We start from the raw sequence: 24,734 nt of genomic DNA, 5'->3' as shown, positions 1-24,734 counted from the left end.
TTTCAAGAAAAAATACTAGATCAAGAAAAGCATGTGTGGAGTTCTTGTTTTTGAGACAGGGTCTTGCTATACTGGCCAGGCTGGCCTGGAACTAATGATGGAGACAGGCTGCCCTTGAACTCAGGATCCTCCAGTTTCACCCTCCCAGGGCTAAGCTCAGGTATGCACTTACCACACAGAGTTTAACAGAGTTAGTTTTTTTTTAAGTGTTTATTTTGCTATTAGTAACTAAAAAAAAACAGGACAAGTATCATTAAATCCTCTTTTGAACTCACAGCAATAAGAAAAAAATAAAAACAGGACAAAATTAGTTATTCATACATAGTGAAGTGTAAAATCATTCTTCCTTACTGGAACATTGAAGCATTTCTTTGCACTTTGTTCAATTTAAGACTGCAAAGATTTCATTCATACCTCCATTGGTATGTGGCTTCTTTTTAAATGACACTGTATTAACCATGTCCCACTCTGCTTCATAACTGCTCTGGAGTTCTGATCCTCGATGAGTTCTTTCTTTGGGGGCCTGGGTCCACTCTACAACTGAACTGGAGTCCTGAAACAATAACATAAATATTTAAGTCTAAAGCTAGTGCATGCCAGTGCATAACATCTGAGTCCCCGTGAATAACGTCGGAATCTGTGGCAAACAGCATGAGTACCAGTTCCCCCTTGCTCATCTGTATCACCCTCTGCAGTTAGGGTTGCCAGTCAGTTATGTACAGAAGCCAACTCAGGGCTTCCACAAGATTTGGTTTCCATGGTAAGTTTCATCTCAATTCCTCATTGTGCCATTTTGCATAGAGTTGTGGTATCTAAAAATATGGCACTCATCTTACAAATAGAGAAAAGAAAGCAAAATGTATCCGATTTCCAGACTACAAAACAACTCCTACCAACTCCACATAAACAAAGAGAAAAGCAAACAAAGGAAGCTGGTGAGATGCAAGAGTTGTAAAGGCTTTTGCTGCCAAGGCTGGCAATTTGAGTTCAATTCCTGGAATGCGTATGGTAAAAGAACAGAACTCCCTCCCTCCCACAGGCTGTCCTCTGACCTCCACATGCACATGCACGTAGAGACACACACACACACACAAAGACACACACACAGACACACACAGACACAGAGACACACACAGAGACAGACACACACACAGACAAACACACAGAGACAGACACACTCAGACACACACACACACAAAAAAAAAAAACGAAATGTAAAAAACTAAGAAATGCATGCCATGAATAAGGAAGTCAAAGACTAGAGAGAAGCCCCATTGGTTAAGAGCACTTGTTCTTTCACAGGGCCAGGGTTCAATTTCCAGAATCTTCATGTCAGTTCACCCATCTGTTACCTCCAGTTCCCGAGTGAACCAATCCTCTCCTAAACTGCCTGGGCGACAGGTATACGTGTGGTACACAAACATATGTCAGCAAAACACCCATACAAATAAAAGAGCAAAAAATTCACTAAGATAAAATAATTTCCAATAGAAATAAGGAAAAGTTACAAAAAATAAGATTTTATTTTGCCTTATTTTTAAGAGTATTAAATATTTAAAAAGTTTGAGAAAATAGACAGTCTTACACTGTTGGCAATAGTATTTCCTAGTTCTGACTGCAGGAGGGCAATTTAGTTGAATTTTTAAAAATTAAAGTATACATCAAAGGGAGAGTAAGTAATTAAAGGGTAGATAAATACTAGGTTAGATCTTAAAGGTTGATACATATACTCAAATTTACTTATAATTTATAGTCAAGTCATAATGATTTGAGTAAACAACCTCCATATATATGACAATGACTCTATATGATTAGAATGGAACTGAACAATGACTTAAGCAGCAGCTTAGCAGCACTCTAGTGCTGTGGCACAAGGCACTGCTCTGACGCATGTGATAATGCCAGTGTAAATAAACTTAGCACATGCAGCAGTCACAGAAAGCACAGCACAACAAACTACGGGCAGTATTCTGTGATAATGAAAACAGCTATTATGTACATTGCTTACGCATTTCTATCTTTGTCATTAGAGGATACTTTATTATACTATACAGCACTACATTGTGTCACACCAGCCTCGATATTATACATACAGTGTTGTCACATCAGGTGGATGACGTGCATCATCTAGGTTTGTGTCGATATATCCTACGATGTTCCCACAAAGTGCCATTACCTAAGAGCAGGTTTATGTTTGTCCCCAGGGGTATTTATTCAACACATAAAAATAAATACAACCAGAAAGTTACAAAACTGTATAAAAGAACAATGAAGCATACAAATTAACACAGATAAGTGTTCTAGCGTAAGAAACACAGATTAAAGTTTAGAAGATACACTAACCAGGCACAAGGAAAGAAACGGTTCTGAAGCAGTAAAACAACTCTGTGTTGAAGACTCATGTGTCTCATTTCCATTGTAACTTTTGTTAAAGGAGAAGGAAGATACTAGGAGCAGGATGAAACCACAAAATACAAGAAAACAGACGTTAACAGCAGGCAACTGAAAAGAAGACCATCTGAAAATGCAACTGGAAAGCAGAATAATTTTCTTCTTTCAGGTTCTACCTCAAAGGCTATTTTCAGAGAGCTACCTTGGAGCTTTGCTTGGTTGGCTTTTATTTTAGTTTTCTTTTCCTATGGCCTTGAACTCAAGAGATTCATCCTCCCTATTATAGGCACACTACCAAGCCCAGTTCAGAAAGCACTTTTTGTTCATCCAACGACAATAACACCAACAATCTCATTTCCCTTGCTGCCATCTCTACAACCACAGCCTGACAAGGAAGGCTAAGACCCTCAGAGTCTTATCACCCCACCTCTCTGTGGCCACCTTCCCTACAAATAGGCTCAGAAATGGCAGATCTTGTTTTTAAAAAATTAGAGAAATTAGGATAAAGTCTAAGCTAAAAATAGAAAGCTGGTGGAGAGATGGCTTGTATACTCTCACAGAAGACCCAGGTTCAGCACCCACCTTGGGCAGTTACCAACCACCTGTAACCACACCCTCTGTGGCCTACAGCCACTGCACACATGTAGTACACTCTTATACACACACACACTCACATAAAAATAAATATTTAAGTTTTTATAAGTAGGAAAATTAACAGAACTCCAGAAGACTAAAGGTTCTAGCTGTTTCGTATTTATTCTTCAGAGTCTGTGTGTGTGTGCCATGACTGTTGTGCACATACACTGTGCGCATAAGGAGGCTAGACAACAACTTTTGGGAGCCAGTTCTCTTTTCTACACGTAGGGCTCAGGAGATCAAACTCAGGTCATCAGGCTTATCAGCAAGCACCCTTAACTACTGAGCTATCTTGCCAGTCCTATAGATAAAGCTCTATTCATTAGAAGATGTAAAACAGAACGTCTATGAGCTGTGAGAAAGCAAGTGCACGGATGAAAACAAGGGCTTAGCTGAAGTCCATGTAGATAATGAAGATTCCAACACTCCCAGGTCTCTTCTTCAGTTGAGTTGTCCCCAACACTAATATCCCAGCCTGACCTTTCTGGGCAGGGATCTATAACTTCCATTCTGAAAAAATGAACTAGAAAAATAATGAGAACTTGATAGCAGGGATTCCCACCTGAGAACAGATTAGTCATACACAGAGAAGAATCCCACTAGTAGCAGGCCTAGCCATAATGAAAGAAAACATCTGCTATTAAATATGAGCCTTACAGTACAAAACCCTCCAAATACCAAAATAAGTGTCTAAAAAAAGATGGCATCCAAGTGAAACAGAGCTAACAAGAAAAGCCATTCAGAGCAAACAGATTATACACAAATAAAAATAAAGATTATTTTTATGTTGGGTGTGGTGGCAAGAAGCCTGTGATGCCAGCACTTGAAAGGCAGAAACAGAAGGACTATGCAAGTTCAAGTCCAGTTTGGTCTACATAGTCAATTATGTGTGTGACTAAAGAAGAGATGAGGGCAGGGGACCTTAAGGGATGGAGAAGAGAGGAAAAATACATGTGACTGATACACAGAAAAGACATATGACTGGCACACAGGGACTACTGCAGAGAAGGAAAAGGAAAACCACAAAGGGGAGAAGGGGATAGAGGAGGGCATTAGAGCAGAGTAGCAAACAAGACATGCATGCCTACATTCCTATATATACACACACAAAAAAAACATACAGCAATCTCTCAGTCATATTTTTTAAATACCTTTCCAGCATACAGAATACTAGAAGAATCTAATGCATCATCCAATGGTCTCCAGTCCACTATTACTTCAGCATCCTACATAAAAAAAAAACAACAACAAGAATTCATCAATATAACTTGAGTATCCTGAAGACACCATGAATTATATTTAGAATTTATCAACATATTATGATCTTAATCTACCTGAGAGCCTTTATCATTTATTACAGAAGTAGCAATTAATATTGTAGGTGTCAACCCACCAGAATTAATTTCTGATGGAGGAAACTTGTCTTCCAAGGTCTGTAAGAAATACAGACTCCATCGGGAGGCAGAGGCAGGCGGATCTCTGTGAGTTCGAGACCAGCCTGGTCTACAAGAGCTAGTTCCAGGACAGGCTCCAAAACTACAGAGAAACCCTGTCTCGAAAAACCAAAAAAAAAAAAAAAAAAAAAAGAAATACAGACTCCAGAGTATCTGTTGCTTCTACCTGTAATTTTAAACGTGCTAACTGCATTCTTTCCCTAGCGTGTGTGTGTGTGTGTGTGTGTGTGTGTGTGTGTCTCATAAATACTTTCCTGATGTACTGGGGACATATAATGTGAGAAATCAGGAGAATGTCTTTTCATTTGGCTGTATAATCTTGATATATAGAATATATGCTAGGAGTCTTGTATCCTCGAAAAGGCCCCAGAGAAAGAAAATTCTTCCCACTTAGGGGTCAGCGGGAACAAAGTCACCACTTGGCCCAGAGGCTGGAATTGCCGGACTCCAGATCTTACCACATATCTGTAGTTCTTGCCTTTGAATGGGGAGAGCTGAGAGGTTCCCTTTAATCAGCTAACATTTGACAAAAATACTAATGCAGATCAAATGCCACCCGTTTTCCTTCCACAGCTTATGCTGGCTGCCATGGCTATCATGACGCTGCGTTCCCAGTCACGTAGGAAACGGAAGAAAGTGCTCAGAGTGCACAGTGCTGCTGTGTTTTCTTCCTCTTTTTTCTACGTTATTACAAGCTTCAAGCTTAACTAACCACACAGACGTAGTTGACACACAAACTCCCTTCTCCCTCTCTTAGAAATCACAGCCCCTTCCTCTCTTTACCCTTTTCAGATATGTCCCCCCCCCCGAGACATAAGATAATAGGCATCCACTTTGTCAGCCTTATCTGTCTTGTTGGCCCTGAAAAATACAAGTCTGGTATCCTTGCTATTGCCAGAGAATTGCTAATTGTGCCTGTGTGGGTATATAAGCTGGAAACCTTGTGGGATCGAGAGAACGCTGGAAGACTAAATGGAACATGACAAGAAGATATGTGTGAGCCGATTCATTCCTTTTACCCTCAGATCCCGTTAGCAAGTTCCTGTGCTTGGTATAGTGTTCCTTCTGGATCCTGAGAGGTTTAGGGAGCTGGTACCCCAATAAACCTTGATACTGATCCATTTTTTATTTCTAAATGCAAAATAAAATTTTAAATTACACAATGTGTAAAATACTAATTAAACATTAGTATTTTACACATTCTGACATTACCATTATTTAACAATTGTTACGAAAATTTAAATCTAATTATTTTCAATATGAAAAAATTTGTATTATTATAATGTCTACATACTCCCCCTTTTTTGGTCAGATAGAATCTCTTTGGTGTCCTGGATGTCTTGGAACATGCTATATAGACAAGCTGGTCTTCAAACCATTAAGATCCACCTGCTCTGCCTCCCAAGTGCTGGGTTGGGATTAAAGGCATGCACCAACATGTATACCTTTACATACATATTTAAAATATTTCATGACTTTCATTGGTATACCTAAGGTATTTTGTTTCTAATGTTATTTCTATGTTAAATTTACAACCATTGTTCAAACACAGTGTCTTACATATGAGATTCAGACTCTGCTTCAAAGCACCAATGAGAACCACTATCATAGACTATTACTAAACAAGTCATTAACGAGAAACTTACCTTTTCTAAAACACGTAATATTCCTGAAATTAAGCTGTCTTGGTCATTGGCCTTTCCACAAGATGAGTGAATATATACCCCTTCTTGTTCATATATAATCTGGAACAACAAAAACAAGATTATAATTATACTTTTTCCCCTTTCATTTATGTGTGTGTGTGTGTGTGTGTGTGTGTGTGTGTGTGTGTGTGCGCGCGCGCACATCTCCCTCCTCAGAACTGAGGCGCTGCTCTCCAGCACAGGTTCATCTCACTCGGGTGCTAGAGATCTGAACTCACGCTCACATGACGAGTACTTCACTAAATGAGCCCCAGCTCTAGTCACACTTCTTATCTCAACATTTCTTAAAAATAACTGAGATATTTTCTTTTCTTTTTCGCTTTTTAAATTTTTTATATTTATGAGTGTTTTGCTTACATGTGTATCTGTGTACCATTTGCACAGTGGTGCCTGTGAAGGACACAAGATAACATCAGACCGCCTGGAACTTGGATTATAGACAACTGTAAGCCATATGCATGCTGGGAATTGAACCCAAGTCCTCCAGAAGAGTAGCCATGCTCTTAACTACTGAGTCACCTCTCTAGTCCCCACACTGTTTTCTTATAGTATCTGTTCAAAATCCGTTTACCTCATATACAAAATATCACAGGTTGACTGGGACAAGAAGTATTTCAGATTCATGAATACTCGTGTATTCATTTGTGTTTTATATACATATGCCTTAAACACAGTCTGAAGGTGACTTCATAGGTTTGGAGTGCCTGTATCTTGACTGCGGCCAAACAGTGAAGTCAAGGTGTATAACTTTCTACTTAAAGCATCACCTCAGCACTGAAAACATTTTAGATTTGGGGACACTTCAGATTCTAGATTTTCACATTAGGAATGCTCAATCTGCATTTAAAATGCACAATACAGACTTTGATAAATTAGAAGGGAATTTGCTTCAACAACATGAGTATTTGTTTTTCAAACTGGTAAAAATCACACTCTTATTTGTCTCATAATAGTGATGTTGAACTAACTGCTATGTGGCTAACATACAAATTCAACTCTCTGTAGTCTGGAGCTGGGGAAACCAACCATCACTGATACAATGCTTGCCTAGCAGGTACAAAGCCCTGGGTTCAATTTCCAGCCACACAAGACTAATAACACCAATATTTTAAGGTAAACATTGAGTTCAAACTGAAAATCCGTATGAAAATATTCAAAAGAATGAGCAATGAAATATAAGGAACAGGTACTTTCTATGTATTCCTACAGTACCATATTCTTATAAAAGATCATGTTGGTACGTTTATAAAACACTTAGAATTACAGGGAACAGTATGGGAATTTTGAAAGAGTACTTCCAGATTTAACCCTTGCCCCCATCTCCAGTGAATCACACAGATCTTCTCCAACCCACCCCCAGACACCCACAGCTTTGTACCAGCCCCCAACTTCAGCAGGCACTCCCTGGACTCCCTGAAAACCCACAGGCCATTCTGAGCAGGGAAGCAAGTAGGCTAACTGCAGACCTCACCTTTCCCTCCACTCCTCCAAATCCAATCTTCCAGCCTCATCCTAGCTCTGCAGCAGATCTGCTGTGGGCTCTCCTCTCGGCCCCAATCCCAGGGAACTAAGCAGATCCTGGTGGAACACCCTGCTTTCCTCCCTCCAGTGGACCCCCTCAGCATCACCCCTAGTCTATCCCCTTCCTAAGTGTCAGCTTCCAATACCCAGAAACACATTTTACCTGGAACCCCCAGTGGTCACACATATCAGGACCCAAGAGAATTCCCCACCAGGCCAACACAGTCACCACACTCTTAAGAACCAACAAGGAAACAGAAACCAGGAACAAAATACCACCCAACAAAGACAAGACCGATATCAGCACCTAGAACTATAGTCTTCCCAACCCCAGATATGTATACACCAGTTTAAAAAAAAAAGAAAGAAAGAAAAGAAAGATCAATGACAGCAAGGACTCTCTGTCTCTAATAGAGACCAGAATCCTACCATAGCAGGTCCTGAGTATTTCAACATGGCCGAAGCACAAGAAAAAGACCTTAAGACAGACTTTATGAATGTGATGGAGGTCTTTAAAGAGCTTGAAATAAATCCCTTTAAAAAAAACTATGAAAACAAACAGTGGAAAGAAATGAATAAAACAGTTCAAGACCTGAGTGTGGAAACAGAACTAATAAAGAAAACCTAACTGAGGGAAATCTGGAAATGAAAAATTTAGGAACTTGAACAGGAACCACAAAGGCAAGCCTCACCAACAGAATACAAGAGATGAAAGACAGAGTCTTAGGCACTGAAAACACAATAGAAAAACAGGTCACTCAAAGAAAATGTTAAATTTACAAAAACTTCAGGCACAAAACATGCAGAAAATCTAGACACTATGAAAAGACCAAATCTAAAAATAATAGAAATGGGGGGGAGACCTAGGTCAAAAGCACAGAAAACATTTCATAAAAGAAAATTTCCCTAACTTAAAGAAAGATGCCTATCAAGGTACAAGAAGCATACAGAACACCGAATAGACCGAATCAGAAAACAAAGCCCCCCTCAATCCATAATAATCAGAATACTAAATGGACAGAACAAAGGAAGAATATTAAAGGCAGACCTATTAGAATTAGGCTTCACTTCTCAAGAGACTTTAAAAGCCAGAAGAGCCCACGCAGATGAGCTACAGACTTTAAGAGATCACAGATGCCTTTAAATCACTACTTTAAATCACTGCAGATGGAGAAAATAAAGACATTCCATGATAAGCTGCCTCCACCTCCCAAGTGCTGCGACCACACGTACACACCAGGATGCCCAGTTCCTCTGCGGTGCTTTTTTGAGAGAAAAACTACATGCCCCAAAACTCAAAAATCTAAACTATATTGATACTATCCGGAGAAGACAGTCATGTTTAGTTTTCTAATTTCAAAGGTATAACTTTAACTTCTAGAAATTAGTTAAGTCTGACCTAAAGAGCAAATAAAATGAAGTAACTGATTTGCATCAGCTATAAATTTATGAAGTCCCCATCTCTGGATTATACATTCTCTAAACTCAACCAGTCTAAACTCAGTAAGATTAAAAAATATTTAAAACAAGAAAGATGCATCTGTATTATTAGACATTTTCTTTACTAGCCCATAAACAACAGCATAGCTGCAATTCTATTGTAGAGATATTATAATAATGAATAGAAGATATGCACAGATTACATGCAAATTCTACACAGTGGGGTTTGTTTTGTTTTTGTTTTTTTTCGAGACAGGGTTTCTCTGTAGCTTTGGAGCCTGTCCTGGAACTAGCTCTTGTAGATCAGGTTGGCCTCAAACTCAGAGATGCGCCTGCTGCTTCTGCTTCCTGAGTGCTGGGATTAAAGGCATGCGCCACCACCACCCGGCTCCCTTTAAACCTGGACATCTCCAGGGTATCCATTTCCCATCATTATAAAGAGCATCCATATTTGATAAGACAGCACAGGAAAAAAATTATTTGTTTTCAGTACACATTCATTTTACATAAAAAACAAGGTGATCGCAGTTTTAATTAAAAAGTACTTTGTTTTCTAAGTATTCTGATCTCACATTCCCACAGTCAACCCCAAGAAATCATAAAAGATACTACTATCTCCAACTTCATTCTATACACAAACTGAAGGCACAAACTATTTGGCAACTGTCCTTGAAATCACATGCACACTACACCAAAAGAACATCAAGTGCTCGTAACTGCTGAACCATCACCCCAGCTCCTACCCCAGAAAGTCTATAACCAAACTCCTAGAACTCCCTTTTGTTTATATTAAGCTTTGAATAGATCAAATGAAGTATGTTTTAGGACATTTCAGATACTGTTAGAAATTCTGTCCTAATCCCAAGACAAAATTCACTCAACAATTGTTTATGAAACTTGTCCTCAACTCAAATATCAATTATCTAACACAATACCATTCGAGATACACTAATTTGACACACACTAAAGAATGATAGGAAAATGCTGTCTTCATTTACCTCATTAAGCTATTTTGTTTCTGTAAAAAGCAGGAAACTGGAGCAACAGTAAAGCAATGCAATTCTAACGTACAAGTGCTTCTGGCAGAGTTCACTGGCACAGCTTGGCATGACTGCATGTGCAGTGCAAAGTGCACGCACTGTTCAGAATCACACAAAGTGCACGCACTGTTCAGAATCACATAAAGCAACATCCACAAGCACTGCAGGAATACATCAGACTCGTTACACATTTGATTTTTTAAATTATATAAGCAAATAGCCTGAGGAGTCCAGCAAAGAACCTGTGATAGATAACCTGGAGCTGGGGTTACAGCCAGCTGTGAGCTGCCCTTGGGTGCAGAACTGAACTCGGGTCCTCTTGAAGAGCAATACGCACTCATTAACCACTGAGCCATCCCTACAGATCCTCATATTTGACTCTGGGTTTTTAGTCATTCCATGTTCTGTAATGGTATATTATTTGTATTTTGAAAAATAAATCTTGCCTGAAGACCAAAGGCAAAACTAAAGCTACTAGATACTAGAGGTCAAGCAATGGTGATTCCAGGATTTGGGAGACAGAGTCAGATGGATCTCTGTGAGTTCAAAGCCACCCTGGGCTACACAAGATCAACACAGAAATAAATCTAAGTGGTGATGGCCAGATCCCCAGCCCTTTCCACCTTCCTCTCGGGGTCAGAGGCTCACTACATGACCAGGCTTTCAATTCTTGTCTACAGCCCAGGTGACCCACAGGGCTGACTCCTGCCTCAGCTTCCTGAGCCGCTGAGATTACAGGCTTGTGCCACAGGCAGGGCTTCTGACAACACTAAAAAGATACAGTCTACTCAGAATAGTCTGACTGCTCCAAAGGTAGAAACAATGTATAAAGAAACTTTAAAAAAAATAGTTTTCCACATCAGAAAAAGATTATCTCAGTTCTTCTAGACTCTCATTAATTCTTAAAATTTTGCTAAAATAAGGCTAAAGACATCTCAGTTATGATCAAGAGCACCTGCTGCTCCTGTAGAGAATCAGAGGTCAGTTCCCAACACCCAGACTGGGCAGCTCATAACTGAGCATGAGGGGATCCAACACCCTCCTCCAGCCTCCATGGGCACCCACATACAATTGCACATATGCACATATATACAAAAGTAAACTAAAATAAACAGTTTTTAAAATAGGAGGGCAAGATGGTCAGCAGTGTGTCTACTGGAAGGGATGCAAGCCATGGCACTTGTGTGGAGGTCAAAGGACACTTGGGAGTTCTTCCCTTACTGCACTCAAGAACCCAGGTTTCACTCCCAGTACCCACATTAAGGACTCACAACCAACTGTTAATTCCAGTTTTAGGGGATCTGATACTCTCTCGCCTCAAGCACCTGATGAATGTGGTACATAAAAACTCATTTAGGCATATGCATACACATAAAAACTAAAACAGATATTTAAAAAATAAATAATAACCAGGCATAGTAATACATCTCTTTAATCCCAGGACTCAGAATACAGAGATAGGCAGATCTTTTGAGTTCCAGGCCAGAAAGACTAAATGGTGAGAATGTGTCTAAAAAAATAAATATTTGCTAAAGTAGGGCTAGTAAGACACCTCAGCAGATAAAAGCACTTAGCTTTGGCTGTGCAGTGGTGGTGCACAACTTTAATTCTAGCATTCAGGAGGCAAAGGCAGGCAGATCACTGAGTTCAAGTACAGCCTGGTCTACATATCCAGTTCCAAGACAGCCAGGGCTTCACAGAGAAACCCAGTCTTGGTTTCTCCAACAACCTGAGGTGGAGCCCCAGATACCATGATGGAGAGAGCTGACTGCCCAGAGTTGTCCTCTGGCCTCCATCCATACACGTGCTATGGCATGTGCACATTTAGAGTATTCGTTTAGATGCCCAAGAAGATGAGTGCATATATAAAACTTCTAATGATTTTCTACTAACGGTAATAGCAAAGGAACTAAAACAAATAATTAAAATAACTCTGAAGCCAGGCATTGTATCACGTGCCTATAATTCCTGCACTTGGGAGGCTGCAGCAGAGAAGGGTAGCATTCAAGGTCATCCTTAGTCAACAAATTCAAGGCCAAGTCTGGTTTTCAAGCTGCTGCTGCTTCAATATGTTGAGGAAAATAATGACAATGATAATTAAATAAACAAATAAAAGGGGCTATAGCAATGTTTTATAACAAATTTGCTGACCTTAATCTAACAACAAAAGTTAAAATTAAAGAGCAAAACTGAGATAACACAGATAAATTCAACTTGGCAGACAGAAATAGATGCACTTTTGCATTACTGAATTTAAACCCATGCTCCAACAAAGCTGAAGAGAACATGCACAGCACAGTAGCGGGCGGGCTTTTATAGTTTCTATACTGATGTGAAACTGAGCTATTTATATTGCCACCAACCACTTTCAAAAACTAAAGATAAATGAAAAGCATTCAACTAAAATACTCATTAGTAAGATTAAGGTACAATTCTTGCCCTAATCTCTCCAAATCTGGAAACTCAATAGCTACTGCATAACAGCCACTTTAACCACTATGTGAATTTTATAAAGTAATCTATAATCAAAAGGACTTCAAGGGGCTGGAGAGAAGGCTCAGTGGTTAAGAGCACTGACTGCTCTTCCAGAGGACCCAGGTTCAATTCCCAGCACCCACATGGCAACTCACAACTGTCTGAGGATCCAGTTGCAGGGGATCTGACACCTTTACATCAATGCACATAAAATAAAGTTAAGTAAACCATAAAAAATACTTTATAAAAAGGGACTTCAGGGGCTGGAGAGATGGCTCAGTGGTTAAGAGCATTGTCTACTCTTCGAAAGGTCCTGAGTTCAATTCCCAGCAACCACATGGTGGCTCACAACCATCTGTAATGAGATCTGGTGCCCTCTTCTGGCCTGCAGACATACATGCAGACAGAATATTGTATACATAAGTGAATAAATAAATATTTTTAAAAAAGGACTTCAAAAATTTAGTTTATTTAAAAGGTATTTGGCTTACAGAAAACAATTTAAGCTTTTAGTTACAGAAAGTATCCCCAGGGAAAGCCACCAAGACGAGCTGCGCTCAACAACTAAACATCTAAGCACCTAATGGCTATGTGCACGTTCATAGTCACATGCATCTTAAATTGTTATGCTCTACATAAAGCTGCTCTGCATGTACTGCCAACTACTCCGTCAGCCATCCAACCCATCATCATCCGGAAAGCCTTCTACCAGTCTGACTCCATATACTATCATGTGCCAGCCTTTCTGTGACACTGGCCCCTCACCTTATCTGACTCCATATACTATCATGTGCCAGCCTTTCTGTGACACTGGCCCCTCACCTTATCAGGAGGCCTTTGCTCACGCCCACTCTTCCATCTAGTCATCCTCTATCCGTGTAAGGTGTGTACTAGACAGCTCCACAATTCATCTGACACATCTGATTACATCACAACAGTCTAAATTCCTTGGGACTCCACCAGTCACCTCTAAGGTGACATTACCCCTCCTGACACAATCTTTCCGCCTGCCCCTATCCTGAGTCTACCTGTTCCCTGAAAGCTAGTGTTTTTCTATGTGACTATTCCTCCTCAAGCACTATCAGCCTCCTCTCCACAAACAGTGTCTGCCAATCCTCCAGAGAGCACAAGCCCGTCAGCCTCTTCTACCACTGCCCATTCCACCTCGTCTCATTCACAAGTGCCCGGACTTCAGTTTCTGGAATGAGGAGACATTTTCAGTTGTTTCTCCAGTTCCAGCGAGGAACTTAGGAGTCTGAAGTTTATCCTGAAGCAACAAGCCCTGGGGAGAGATGTGAAGCAGCATCAACTAAGTCAATCATGGCAGAAATGAGGAAAGGTGGGCGGCTGGACAGTCAAAATGATAGGACTTGGTGATTTAATTTTGGAGTGACAGGCAATCAGGGATACAGCTGGGACACTGAGAGGTTATTTACTGAGGAACAGCTGGAAATTGAGTGAACCGATGGGTCACAAATGTGCAGCAATTCTCAATGAAAGGCAGGTCTGTGGCTTCCTAAGGACATTAGTGTAGAAAAGTCAGCCATAAGAGAAACAAAAATAAGTTATTGACCTGAGGAGTTACCAAATGACTCAATGAATGCCTCCTATTAAATTAGCAATTACATATATATTACAGTACAGAAAGGAAAAGCACAAAAAGCAGGGCAACCAGTTCAATCCCAGGGACTCCCATGTGGAAGAGCGCCACTCCTTTAAGTTGTGACTCCTGACAAGTTATCTGACACACACACACACACACACACACACACACACACACGCTGTATCATGCCCCATATACACAATAAGAAAATGTGACTAAAAACTTTTAAACAATACAGTCTAAAGCTCAGTGTGAGAAACAATAGTAATTCCAGTACTGAGAGGTGAAAGTAGGCTAGGCTTGGGCTCCATAGTAAGTTCAAGACATCTGTACTATGAGATCATGGGTCAATAAACCAAGGAGATAAAACAAAGCAAAATCTATGTTTAATCACCCTTATACAAAGAACCGAACATAACAAATAACTGATATTCAAATGTTTGCTAAAACAAAGAATATCATAAAAAAAGTAAAGGGCATATTTCTATAAGGCCCTAGTTAACTATCACAGTATATGATTTCATCTAAGGAAAATAAAAGTCTCCAGGAAAATCTCCTAGATCCTAAGAATATTCTTGTTGCAGTGCTGGTAGAGTGCCCAGTACACACAAAGCAAAGGATTCTGTCCCCAGAACCAAGTAAACATGGTTTGTTGGGGTGTGCCTATAATTCCAGAATTTGGGATGTGAAGATAGGGAAATCAAATCTTCAAAGACACCCTCAGCTACCTAAGCAAGTTCAAGCCCACCGAAACTAAAACAGATCACACCTCAAAAAAAAATTATTCAGCAAAAGGGAAACCATGCCTGGTACTGGAAACCTAGCCAAACTACCCACAGCTAGTAAGGTCATTTTATTAAATGGACATATCCCTACCAACAATCTATATCTGTCTTTATATCTGCTGTTAAGTGCAGTCTTCACCTCTCATCAAGGAAACTTTTCATTGTAACAGACAAGAGACCATTATAGAAACTACAACCAACCAAAACGCAGAATGTGGAACTCAGTCCCCATGGATACATCTACAAAACACTCCCACACCTATGTCTTGGGAATCATTTTTGAAGAGGGTACAGGAAGACTGTGTAAGATTGTATTTCCTAGGAGGGTCAGAAAATACACACTCATCAAGTCTTTCCAGCGTGACTGCCCAAACATGAGCTAAACAAGGACAACAACAGACATGTTAAAGTGGATGGAGGGAAGCTCGCAGGTCTCCACTCTACCCAAAACTACAAGCAACTAATGAATGCTGAGAGCAGGTGGAGTCTTTCCCCAGGACCATCACATCAACTGCTCATTTAACACCACATACAAGATCCCAAAACTTTCAAGTTACTTTCTTTTCATTTCTTTCATTCCACTACTTCAGCTGTGTGTGTCTGTTGAAACAGAAGCAGAATGGTTACTACAGTGTTTCTCTTATCTCAGTATCCACAGGAACATGTCACCGCCCTATTTGGTCCCCTTTTTAAAAGGTGGCTCTATAAATACACAGCAAGGCAGATAAGCTAACTTCTAAGAACTATATCAAGGCTGTCGATCAAACTCAATCCCACCTTCAAAAATTGCAAGAAAAATGCAATATATTCAAGAATGAACCCATCCACATGGTGTTGTTTTTTTCTAAAAGTTGATAAAAGCAGAGTCATTCAAAAAGAGAAAACCCTCAACTGACAAGACTGTTCTATAAACAAGCCTGTGAGGCATTTTCTTGATTAATTACTGATGCAGAAGGGCCCAGCCCATTGTGTGTGGTGCTACCCAGGTAGACCGGGGGCATATAGGAAAAGCAAGCTGAGCAAGCCAGAGGAGCAAGCAATGTTCTACGGTCTCTGCTTCAGTTCCTGTCCTGACTTCCTGTAGTGCTGGACTGTGACCTGGGAGCTGTAAGATAAACTAAGCTCTGTCCTCCTAGGTTGTTTTTGGCCATGGTGTCTCATCACAGTAATAGAAACCTAACTAAGACACACACAAACTGACCAATCATTTGAGAACTCAATGCCCAATACTGGCACTCCACATTTACTGAATTACGCATTGGCATGCATCAAAGGATGTCTGCGGTTTGTCCTGCTTTGATTTCCTGTATCCAAAAGGATACAGGCACACTATGTAAGCACATTTATATTACACAGTAAGAGTCACAGGAGACCAATGTGGTCTGGTCTCCAGAAACCAGTTTGTTTGGTGGGGGTGGAGGGACTTTTTATCCTAACACAGGTCCCAAATTCTTACAGTTGAACAGATTTCTCTCCACTTTGGCTGAAAGAAAACACGGCCAAACAGTAGTTCTCTAAAGCTTAACCAAGTAACAGCATTTAGTTCCCAACATTATATACTTTTCCCTTTATTTCATAAGGATATTATTTTCATATTTGTGTACTGACTTATATTTCTTTGCAGAAAATTGTCAGCACGAATAAATAACTATTCAAAACCAAATCTAACTTTACAATCTTGTAAAAAATCTGAAAGATGTTTCTTAACAATATTTAAACAACAGCTAATGTTTATTGAGCACATGCTAGATGCCAAGAACTACTGTGGACTGTCTGCAATACTAACTCATTGAATCCACCAACAACTCCAAGATGAAAGTATATTTATGCCACTTTATGAAACTGGGTAACAGGCACAAGAAAGTGATGGGGAAGTTTTGTTAACCAATTATCTTCAAGTGGTGGCACCAAGTTAGGGTGTGGATTTCTGGGACCCAGAGAAAAAAATGGGCATAGGCCCAGGTGCTCTCTCTCTCTGTGGTTCCCAGGCAGCACAGCTGAGCTTGGACTTCTCGTTCCTGTTTCATGAGTTTTTCCTTTATAATAACTAAATATATAATTGCTTTATCTTTGAGTTAGCCTGGTTATTTCCCGAATCGAGCTAACGTCTACAGGAAAGCTAAGTAATTTTCCCTAAGTCACACAACTACAAGCAGTTGAGCCAGGCTTGATCCTAAGCAATTGGGGCTATCTCAACCACAGCCACGGCATAATCACCATTAGTCATCATCAAATGTCTATGACCTTTTGGCCTGCACAGATGGCTCTTGTCTTAAAGGTGAGGCTCACAACCAAAAATGACAACATTGTCATTTTTGTGTGTGTGTGTGTGTGGTTTTTCGAGACAGAGTTTCTCTGTAGCTTTGGAGCCTGTCTTGGGACTAACTGTTGTAGACCAGGCTGGCCTCGAACTCCAGAGATCCACCTGCCTCTGCCTCCCAAGTGCTGGGATTAAAGGCATGCGCCACCACTGCCCGGCGTTAACATTATGACTTCTAAAACATGGTATTTTTCAATTTCTAAAACAATAAAGGATGAAAAAGAGATAACTGAAAATAAAACTCACCCCATACCAAAAATATAAGTTCTGCCCTATCCAACCAACCAATTTCACGGAAACTGAGACAAAGAGTTAACACTTGCTCAGGATCTACTGCGAGTCAGGCCACATTCCAATATACTTAGTCATTAATCCCCAAAACTCTAACATAAAGTAGGTACTGTTTTGCAGACAAGGAGATTAATTTGGCTGAAGTAGTAAGTGGTTAGTTTCTGAAACAAATTTGGCTCCACTCTAAGCTTTTTTTTTATTTTTTTATGGTTTATTTAGCTTTATTTTATGTGATTTGGTGTGAAGGTGTCAGATCCCCTGGAACTGGATTTTCAGACAGTTGTGAGCTGCCATGTGGGCACTGGGATGTGAACCCGGGTCCTCGGGAAGAGCAGTCAGTGCTCTTAACCGCTGAGCCGTCTCTCCAGCCCTCCACTCTAAGCTTTTAACCATTACCTTTCACTCCTACTCTGAATAAAAACAGTTAATTCCCTCATCATTTCCAGGACCTCAAAGCAAAGGAAACCAGGGTTATACAGTTACTCTACATGCTAGATGTCACCACTGAGACACACGTTTAGAGCTGGCAGCCTAGCATTTGCTCTTTGATACAGGGCTTGTCCTTTATCACAACTGAATCTTTTATGACTATGTACATCCACAACTATAATTCTGAACTAAAGTCAAGGCTGAACTCTGGAAGAGATAGGAAAGAGATTCATAACTGACCTACTCACTCCTACCATATCCTCTCTGCCAGAACAAAAAGATGGCTAAGAGAAAGCAGAAGGCATGTGTCTTTTTATGGCAAGGTAATCCATTTGGATTCGTTAACAAAGTAAAGGAGTCTCACCTGTTTTGATAAAGTAAAAGACAATTTTGCACCCTTACTCCACAAAAATAAAAATCCAGTGCAGAATGCCTTGAAGTCTGCTTTATATGCAACTAGAAGAATGAAGACTCCAGAATGATTAAGACACAACAGAACTTACTAAGGGAAGGCTCCATACGTTTTGCATATGAGAGAAGAGCGTGCTTCGGTGTGGGAGAGCAGTTCCAGTGGAGTGATGGGAATGGACATTCAAATGAGGTCATGAAGCAAAATTACAAAATAGGAGCCATTCTTAAATTTTAAGAAGTCGATGAATGGTAACATGGCTGCAGCTGGTGGCGAGCACCATATGTTTCCAACTGCTTATCAAGGGTTCTTTCAGAATCAATGAAAACTGGAAAAGAGGTGTAATTTCAACTGTAAAGATGTCTTGGAAAGTGCCAGGTGGGGCGGCACCTCTAATCCCAGCAGCACTCAGGAGGCAGAGGCAAGTGGATCTCCGTGAGTTCGAAACCAATCTGGTCTACAAAGTGATTTCCGGAACAGCAGGTGCTACAGAGAAAGCCTCTCTCAAAACAAACAAACAAGGAAGGTGCCATATTGGATCTGTCCAAATGAAAACACCAACAGGAGAATCAATTTGTAATGAGTTGAGACGATTAGCATTCACCTCAGATACAAAAAGCCTAAACCTGACAAGGATATAAATAATCCTAAAAGGATGTCCAATTTATTGTTTGAAAGAGCAAAAACATGTACATATATACATTCCTGTTTGTTCAGCTGCGTACACTCCTAAGCACTCGACTACCAGACCCCTGGCAACACTTCCATTCTGCAGATAAAAGGAACAGAGACGGCTTAGTTATCCAGTCTTCCAAGGTCACAAATTCAGATCAACAGCGAAGGTAAGGGCGTCATTTGTTATTCCTCGGCCTAATCTGCTGTTCTCCAAACGTGGGTTAAATAATTCAAAACCGCGCTGAGCTGCAGCAAGGACCGCTGAAAGTGAAGGAACAGAGGAAGCTGTCTGCGACAAGTGAACAGTCCTTAGTGTTCTCTGAATCATTACCAGTCTGTTAGAGACGTTTGCGAAATAACACTGCACCGGGAAACGCTGCCAGGTGCGTGTCATGAAGCAGATCACTCTAGATGTATAGGGAAGAGCTCGCTCTGAATGTAAACGGGCAATATATACTGAAAATAAAAATCTCCTCCGCGCCTAATGCTAGCTCCCAACCCACCAGGAGGGTGTCACTGCCAAGCCTCCCCAAAACACCACGACAGACGCCCCCACAGCAACGCCCCGAAGACGTCTAGGAGATCAATGCTTTAACAAATGCTTTCCAAGCCAAGCCTGGGACGGTGTCAACCGTCAGTGTCCCCTCCGCGGAAACGCACCTCGCCGCTCACGTCATCAACCAGCTGGGTCATGGGAGAGCAGGACCCCGAGCCGTAAGAACACAGGTGCAGAGCTCCGGGTCAGCCAAGCCACGGTGGCGCCTGACGCTTTTACAAAAGGCTGGCGTCGGAAGAACTGGAGTCACCGAGGGGGACACACGGATTCAGCTGTCCGGGTGATCGGAAGAAAAGTCTCGGTGCTGCGCTCCAGGGCAGAGCGGGACAGCGGCTCCGAGGCCTGCGCGGCCTGGGAGCAGGAACTGTCTAACGCGGGGCTCGCCCAGCACCCGGGCGGAACAGCTGACACCACGCCCAGCCCTGTCGCAGTCACACACCCGCCGGCCCTGACGCCGACGCGGCCCGCTTTCCCCCTCGGCGGCCGCCCAGCAGCCGCAGGCCACCGGGCCAGGAGCCGCCGCGCCAGCCGGGGCCGTTACTCACCTTCCCGCTCACAACGCCCGCCGCCGCCATGTTTCCCCGCGCGTGCCTGCTGATGACGTAGCAGAACCTCACGTGTCTCCCGGACTCACAACAACATCCGCCCGATCTAAAAGGACATCCGGGCGGGAAGGGGCGGGGACTGGCGGGAACCGCGATTGGTGGCGGGAGAGGGCGGGGCGGGAGAGGCCTCCGGGCGCATGCGTGGTGAGGATGCTGAGAGGGTGGTTGGTGGTGCTGCACTGCGCAAGTCTATATTTTGCCCCTTTTCTTTTTTTTTTTTTTTTTTTTTAGCTGAAAGGTTGTTTAATAGAAGCTGACTGATGTTGAAGTTTGCTTGAGCGTGGCCCGTGTAACTTGAGGAACGCAGCATCTTTTTGGTGTGATGGAAGGAACGTCTTGTTCAGACCCAGGACACGCTGCCCCGGCTTTCTTGCCTTAAACAAGTCACGGTAAAATTGAGATTGCGTTGAACTCCGCCTCTCCAGCTGAGGCACACTTTCCCCTTGATTTTAGCGGTTTCCAAACATGAGTCTTGTTGCTGCCAAGTCACGCATGACCTTAAGCATACAATTTTTTACAGGAACTGTGGTTACTACCACGCCCTCTATTGCTCGTTATCGCTCCAGAGTCCGAGGCACATACATAGTTTAGCTCAGTTTAGCGGTTATGATTTCAATTCCTAAATTCACCCGAGCATCAACATGTTAAGGAGGAATTGTGCATATTGTGGTTGTAGGGATCTCCCTCCAAAACACTGTATGGAAACAGATTGGTAAAATATCAAGTCCTAAATCTAGCTCCTCAGTAATGCGGAAGGTCCGATTCTACGCTTGGCAGAGCTCTGAGGCTAATTCTGTGTTAACACTTCAAGAGTATTAGAGCAGGGATTCTCAACCTGTGGGTTGCAACCACATTGGGTGGTCGAACAACCCTTTTACACAGGTCGCCTAAGACAGAAAATATCCCATGTTTACAATATTCGAAACAGTAGCAAAATTATAGTTAAACGAAGTAGCAGTGAAAATAATTTTATGGTTGGGGGTCACCACAACACAAGTAACTGTAGTAAAGGGTCGCAGCATTGGGAAGGTTGAGAAGCACTGAGTTAAAGGCCTTTGAGGCTACTTGAGGTAAGTGGCAACCAAATGGAACAGCAGGAAGCATGATTGGCAGGTTCTTCGAATATCAGGAATCTAGTGGGTGAGGGAGGTGCCAGGATTTTCAATGAGAATGCCTGCTTAGCCCAGTTAGGGATGCTGAACCCTAAGCCTCAGAAAGTCCAATCAAGAGCCCTCTTGAAGTATTCCTGTCTTACAGTATTAGCTTCTCTCAGTTCTTCCTGTTCAGAACCAGCTGTTTAACCTAAATCTGATGGACTCTAAATGCCCTACACTTTGTTATAAAATTCATTCTGAGTAGTAGACATGGTGACAACCTGGGATGCTGAGGTGAGGGGGTTGGTATGAGTTCAAAGCTATCTTCTGTTACCTACTGAGTTAAAGGCCAGCCTGGGTAATGTAGCAAGACACTATAAAATTGCTTCTGACTGTAACAGATTGGATCGGCTTGACTCATGGCTTCTGTCCTTGAGCCAATGGCTATAAGCCCCAGTATATGCTACTAATTGACAAAGTAGGAAATCATGTGGCCTAGCTCAAATCAAAAGGTGGTGAGCCAGGCATGGTGGTGCATACCTTTAACCCCAGAAGTAGAGAAATAAAGATAGGTGGATCTCTATGAGTTCAAAGCTAACCTGATGTACATAGTGAGTTCCAGGCTGAAAGAAAGAAAAAGAATGTTTACATATATATAGAATGAAAGATTGGATAATTCCCCAAGAAGAATCCAGGGACTACTTCAAAACAGGAGTTGATAGGCAACTCCTCAAAAGAGATCTCAATTCCAGATTAGCTTCCCAGTTCCCATGCATCACATGGTAAAATACTGCCTTCCTACTAGACCGTGCCCTACTGGAAGGCAGCAACTGTGCTATTTAGTTCCACAATGACTATACTGACACTTAACTAGACCCTAAGTGTTTATGTAACTAAAATTGGCCCCTCATATTGGAATAGCACAATTGTTTATTAAAACGGGGTAAAGAGAACCTGATTTCCTTTAGTGATACCTCTGTCTGTTTGTAAAGGGAAGAAACAAACAAGGCTAGCATTTCAATGTGATTTCTTTCAGGTTCTAGTTGTTTGATGGACTAGAGAAAGAAATATAATGAGCATAATACATCAATGAGCATTCTCTAAAATAGCATACAATATAAATTTTAATTGTTCCCCCCCCAAAAAAAATGAATAGTTTTAAAACTCCTGAGCTCGTTCATATGAGTTGCATACTCATTCTCTAAATAGTCAACATATGATACAGAAGAATCCAAATGAGAAGCACCTTAAAGAAACTTTAGACCTAGGAGGGCTTTTGGCGATAGCCTCCTGTTGTTTGTCAGTTGAAGAGACCAAATCTCTCAGAGGTTAATGACTGGGAAAAGTCACAAGCTACTTTATGGCCGAGTAGAAATGTAATTCCAGATACATATCTTAGTCAGCGGTGCCAAAGTGATTACTAACCTGGCTGGACCTGGACATTTCATTACCATTCTCTCTGACCTTAGTTCCTGGCTGGAGCACGGACCTCAGAACTTGTCCCACGTTTCTTCTGTCAAGCTCCCACCAGCCTTTCCCTTGAGCACTTCATTTCCTGAACCCTCCTTTACCGACAAACTACATCACATACACATTTTACCTTAGGGTTTAGTCGATGGAGGACCATGGGGAGAACATGGGTTTTGTTGACAAACCAGAATTTACAGGATTCCTTTCTGAGAAACTGATCGAGGAACCAGACCCATGATGTGGGAGTGATTTCTTATTAATAAAGAAACTGCCTAGACCCATTTGATAGGCCAACCCTTAGGTAGGCGGAGTAAACAGAACGGAATGCTGGGAGAAAGAAGCTGAGTCAGGGAGTCGCCATGATTCTCCCACTCCAGACAGACGCAGGTTAAGATCATTCCTGGTAAGCCAGCTCTTGGGCTACACAGATTAATAGAAATGGGTTAGATCAATATGTAAAAGCTAGCCAATAAGAAACTGAAACTAATGGGTCAGGCAGTGTTTAAAAGAATACAGTTTCCGTGTAATTATTTTGGGTAAAGCTAGCCGGGTGGCGGGACACAGCCCGCCGCTCCGTACTACAACAGAGTGGCGCCCGACGTGATGGACTAAATCCACTTAAAAACCTGAAAGGCTTAAAAATAAGGGAGAGAGACTTTAACACAGATTTTTGCTGTTTGTTGGTGGCGTGCTGTAGAGAGATTTCCTGATTCAGCAACAGCAGCAGAAAAAAAAGCTGCGTCATTTTAAAGTGCGGCTTCTTGGGACTGTGCCGCCAGTGCAAACTCTGGCTTTAAAGCATTTCAATGGATTTTATGGGACTGGATGTTTGTGTTCCCGCTTGGGATCGGAAGGAGAGTGCTCTCAGCGCTCCCCGCCTGCACCTGGACAGATGGCAGAATCAGGCTTAGGCAGGCGGAAGAGCATGGTGGAAGAGACGTGTTTTCAGACTGCGCAGTGCTCTGCGTGTCAGATTTGGTTGTAACTTGGATAAAAAGAGTTTCTGTGCTGCATGCTCAGTCTCAAAATTAAACTGCTGAGTGCGGCTCCAATGAGGACTTGCTGTGTGCCTGGAACTGTGCACAGCTCAGGGGCACCAAATGGATCTGAGGCAGGAGAGGCTGCTCCTTGCTGAACTGTGCTGGTTGGCAGGAACTACCGTAATTACCATAATAACAGCACAGTTAAGGTTTAGACTGGGCAGGACACAGGTGGTACCGTATTACCTGTACATGGTGCAACTTAAGTTTTTAAGAAGTGCTTAACATTTTAAGAAATGCTCCTGGATAGTAAAAATATTACAGATTCACAATAAAACAGATTCAGACATAACAGACCTCAGTGGATCACAGTGTTGGATTAATGTACATAGGCTTGAGAGAGAGAAGAATAAAAATATAGAGAATAAAGTAAATGTCTTTAAAAAAGGGTAAAGTCTTTAAAGAGACAGAGTACAGATAGTTAAGAGATTAAAATAAATAAAGAAAAATAAGCCACGTAAAAATGAAAAATTCACAGAGAGTCTGGATTATGTACATTGTGTTTTCTTTAAAATTTTTGACTGTAAAGGAGCTAAGTACAGACAGACATTTCATTACATGGGCTGCCAAGCTAAACCAGAATGGATATAAAGGTATTACGATTTCAAAATTTGGGTCTAAGGATATAATACTTTGGAAAGGGTCTTCTTTTGTTTTCACAGAGGACCAGACCCTGTGGATTTCTTCTATCCCAATTTGGTATGATAGACCACGACCTCCCGAAAAGTTGCTGTGAACATCTTCACAAAATTACTTCACTCAACTGCCAACTGAGATGAACCTGACACACAGGT

The 24,734-nt window shown here is 41.6% G+C and overlaps 1 protein-coding gene across 3 annotated transcripts in view; it reads right to left on the bottom strand.

Moving 5' to 3' along the window:
* Positions 1–20,383, bottom strand: part of Tbc1d15 (TBC1 domain family member 15) — a 57,042-nt gene extending 36,659 nt beyond the window's left edge. The window contains exons 1-4 of one of the 3 annotated variants that reach the window (XM_041669912.1): positions 20,277–20,383; positions 6,128–6,226; positions 4,179–4,253; positions 415–553 (exon numbers count right to left, since the gene is read on the bottom strand). In XM_041669912.1, the coding sequence (XP_041525846.1) occupies positions 415–553; positions 4,179–4,253; positions 6,128–6,226; positions 20,277–20,306 (343 nt within the window). In that variant the 5' untranslated portion in view covers positions 20,307–20,383. Of the gene's footprint in view, positions 1–414; positions 554–4,178; positions 4,254–6,127; positions 6,227–19,835; positions 20,192–20,276 lie in introns of those variants that run through there. The other 2 variants (XM_041669903.1, XM_041669921.1) reach the window with 2 other exon arrangements.
* Between the last annotated feature and the right edge of the window lie 4,351 nt (positions 20,384–24,734).

The sequence above is a fragment of the Microtus oregoni genome, unplaced genomic scaffold, assembly GCF_018167655.1.
Source record: "Microtus oregoni isolate MIOR12 unplaced genomic scaffold, Mior012 000001F_ref0000356, whole genome shotgun sequence".
NCBI lineage: Eukaryota > Metazoa > Chordata > Mammalia > Rodentia > Cricetidae > Microtus > Microtus oregoni.
This window is presented reverse-complemented; position numbering and strand designations above follow the sequence as displayed.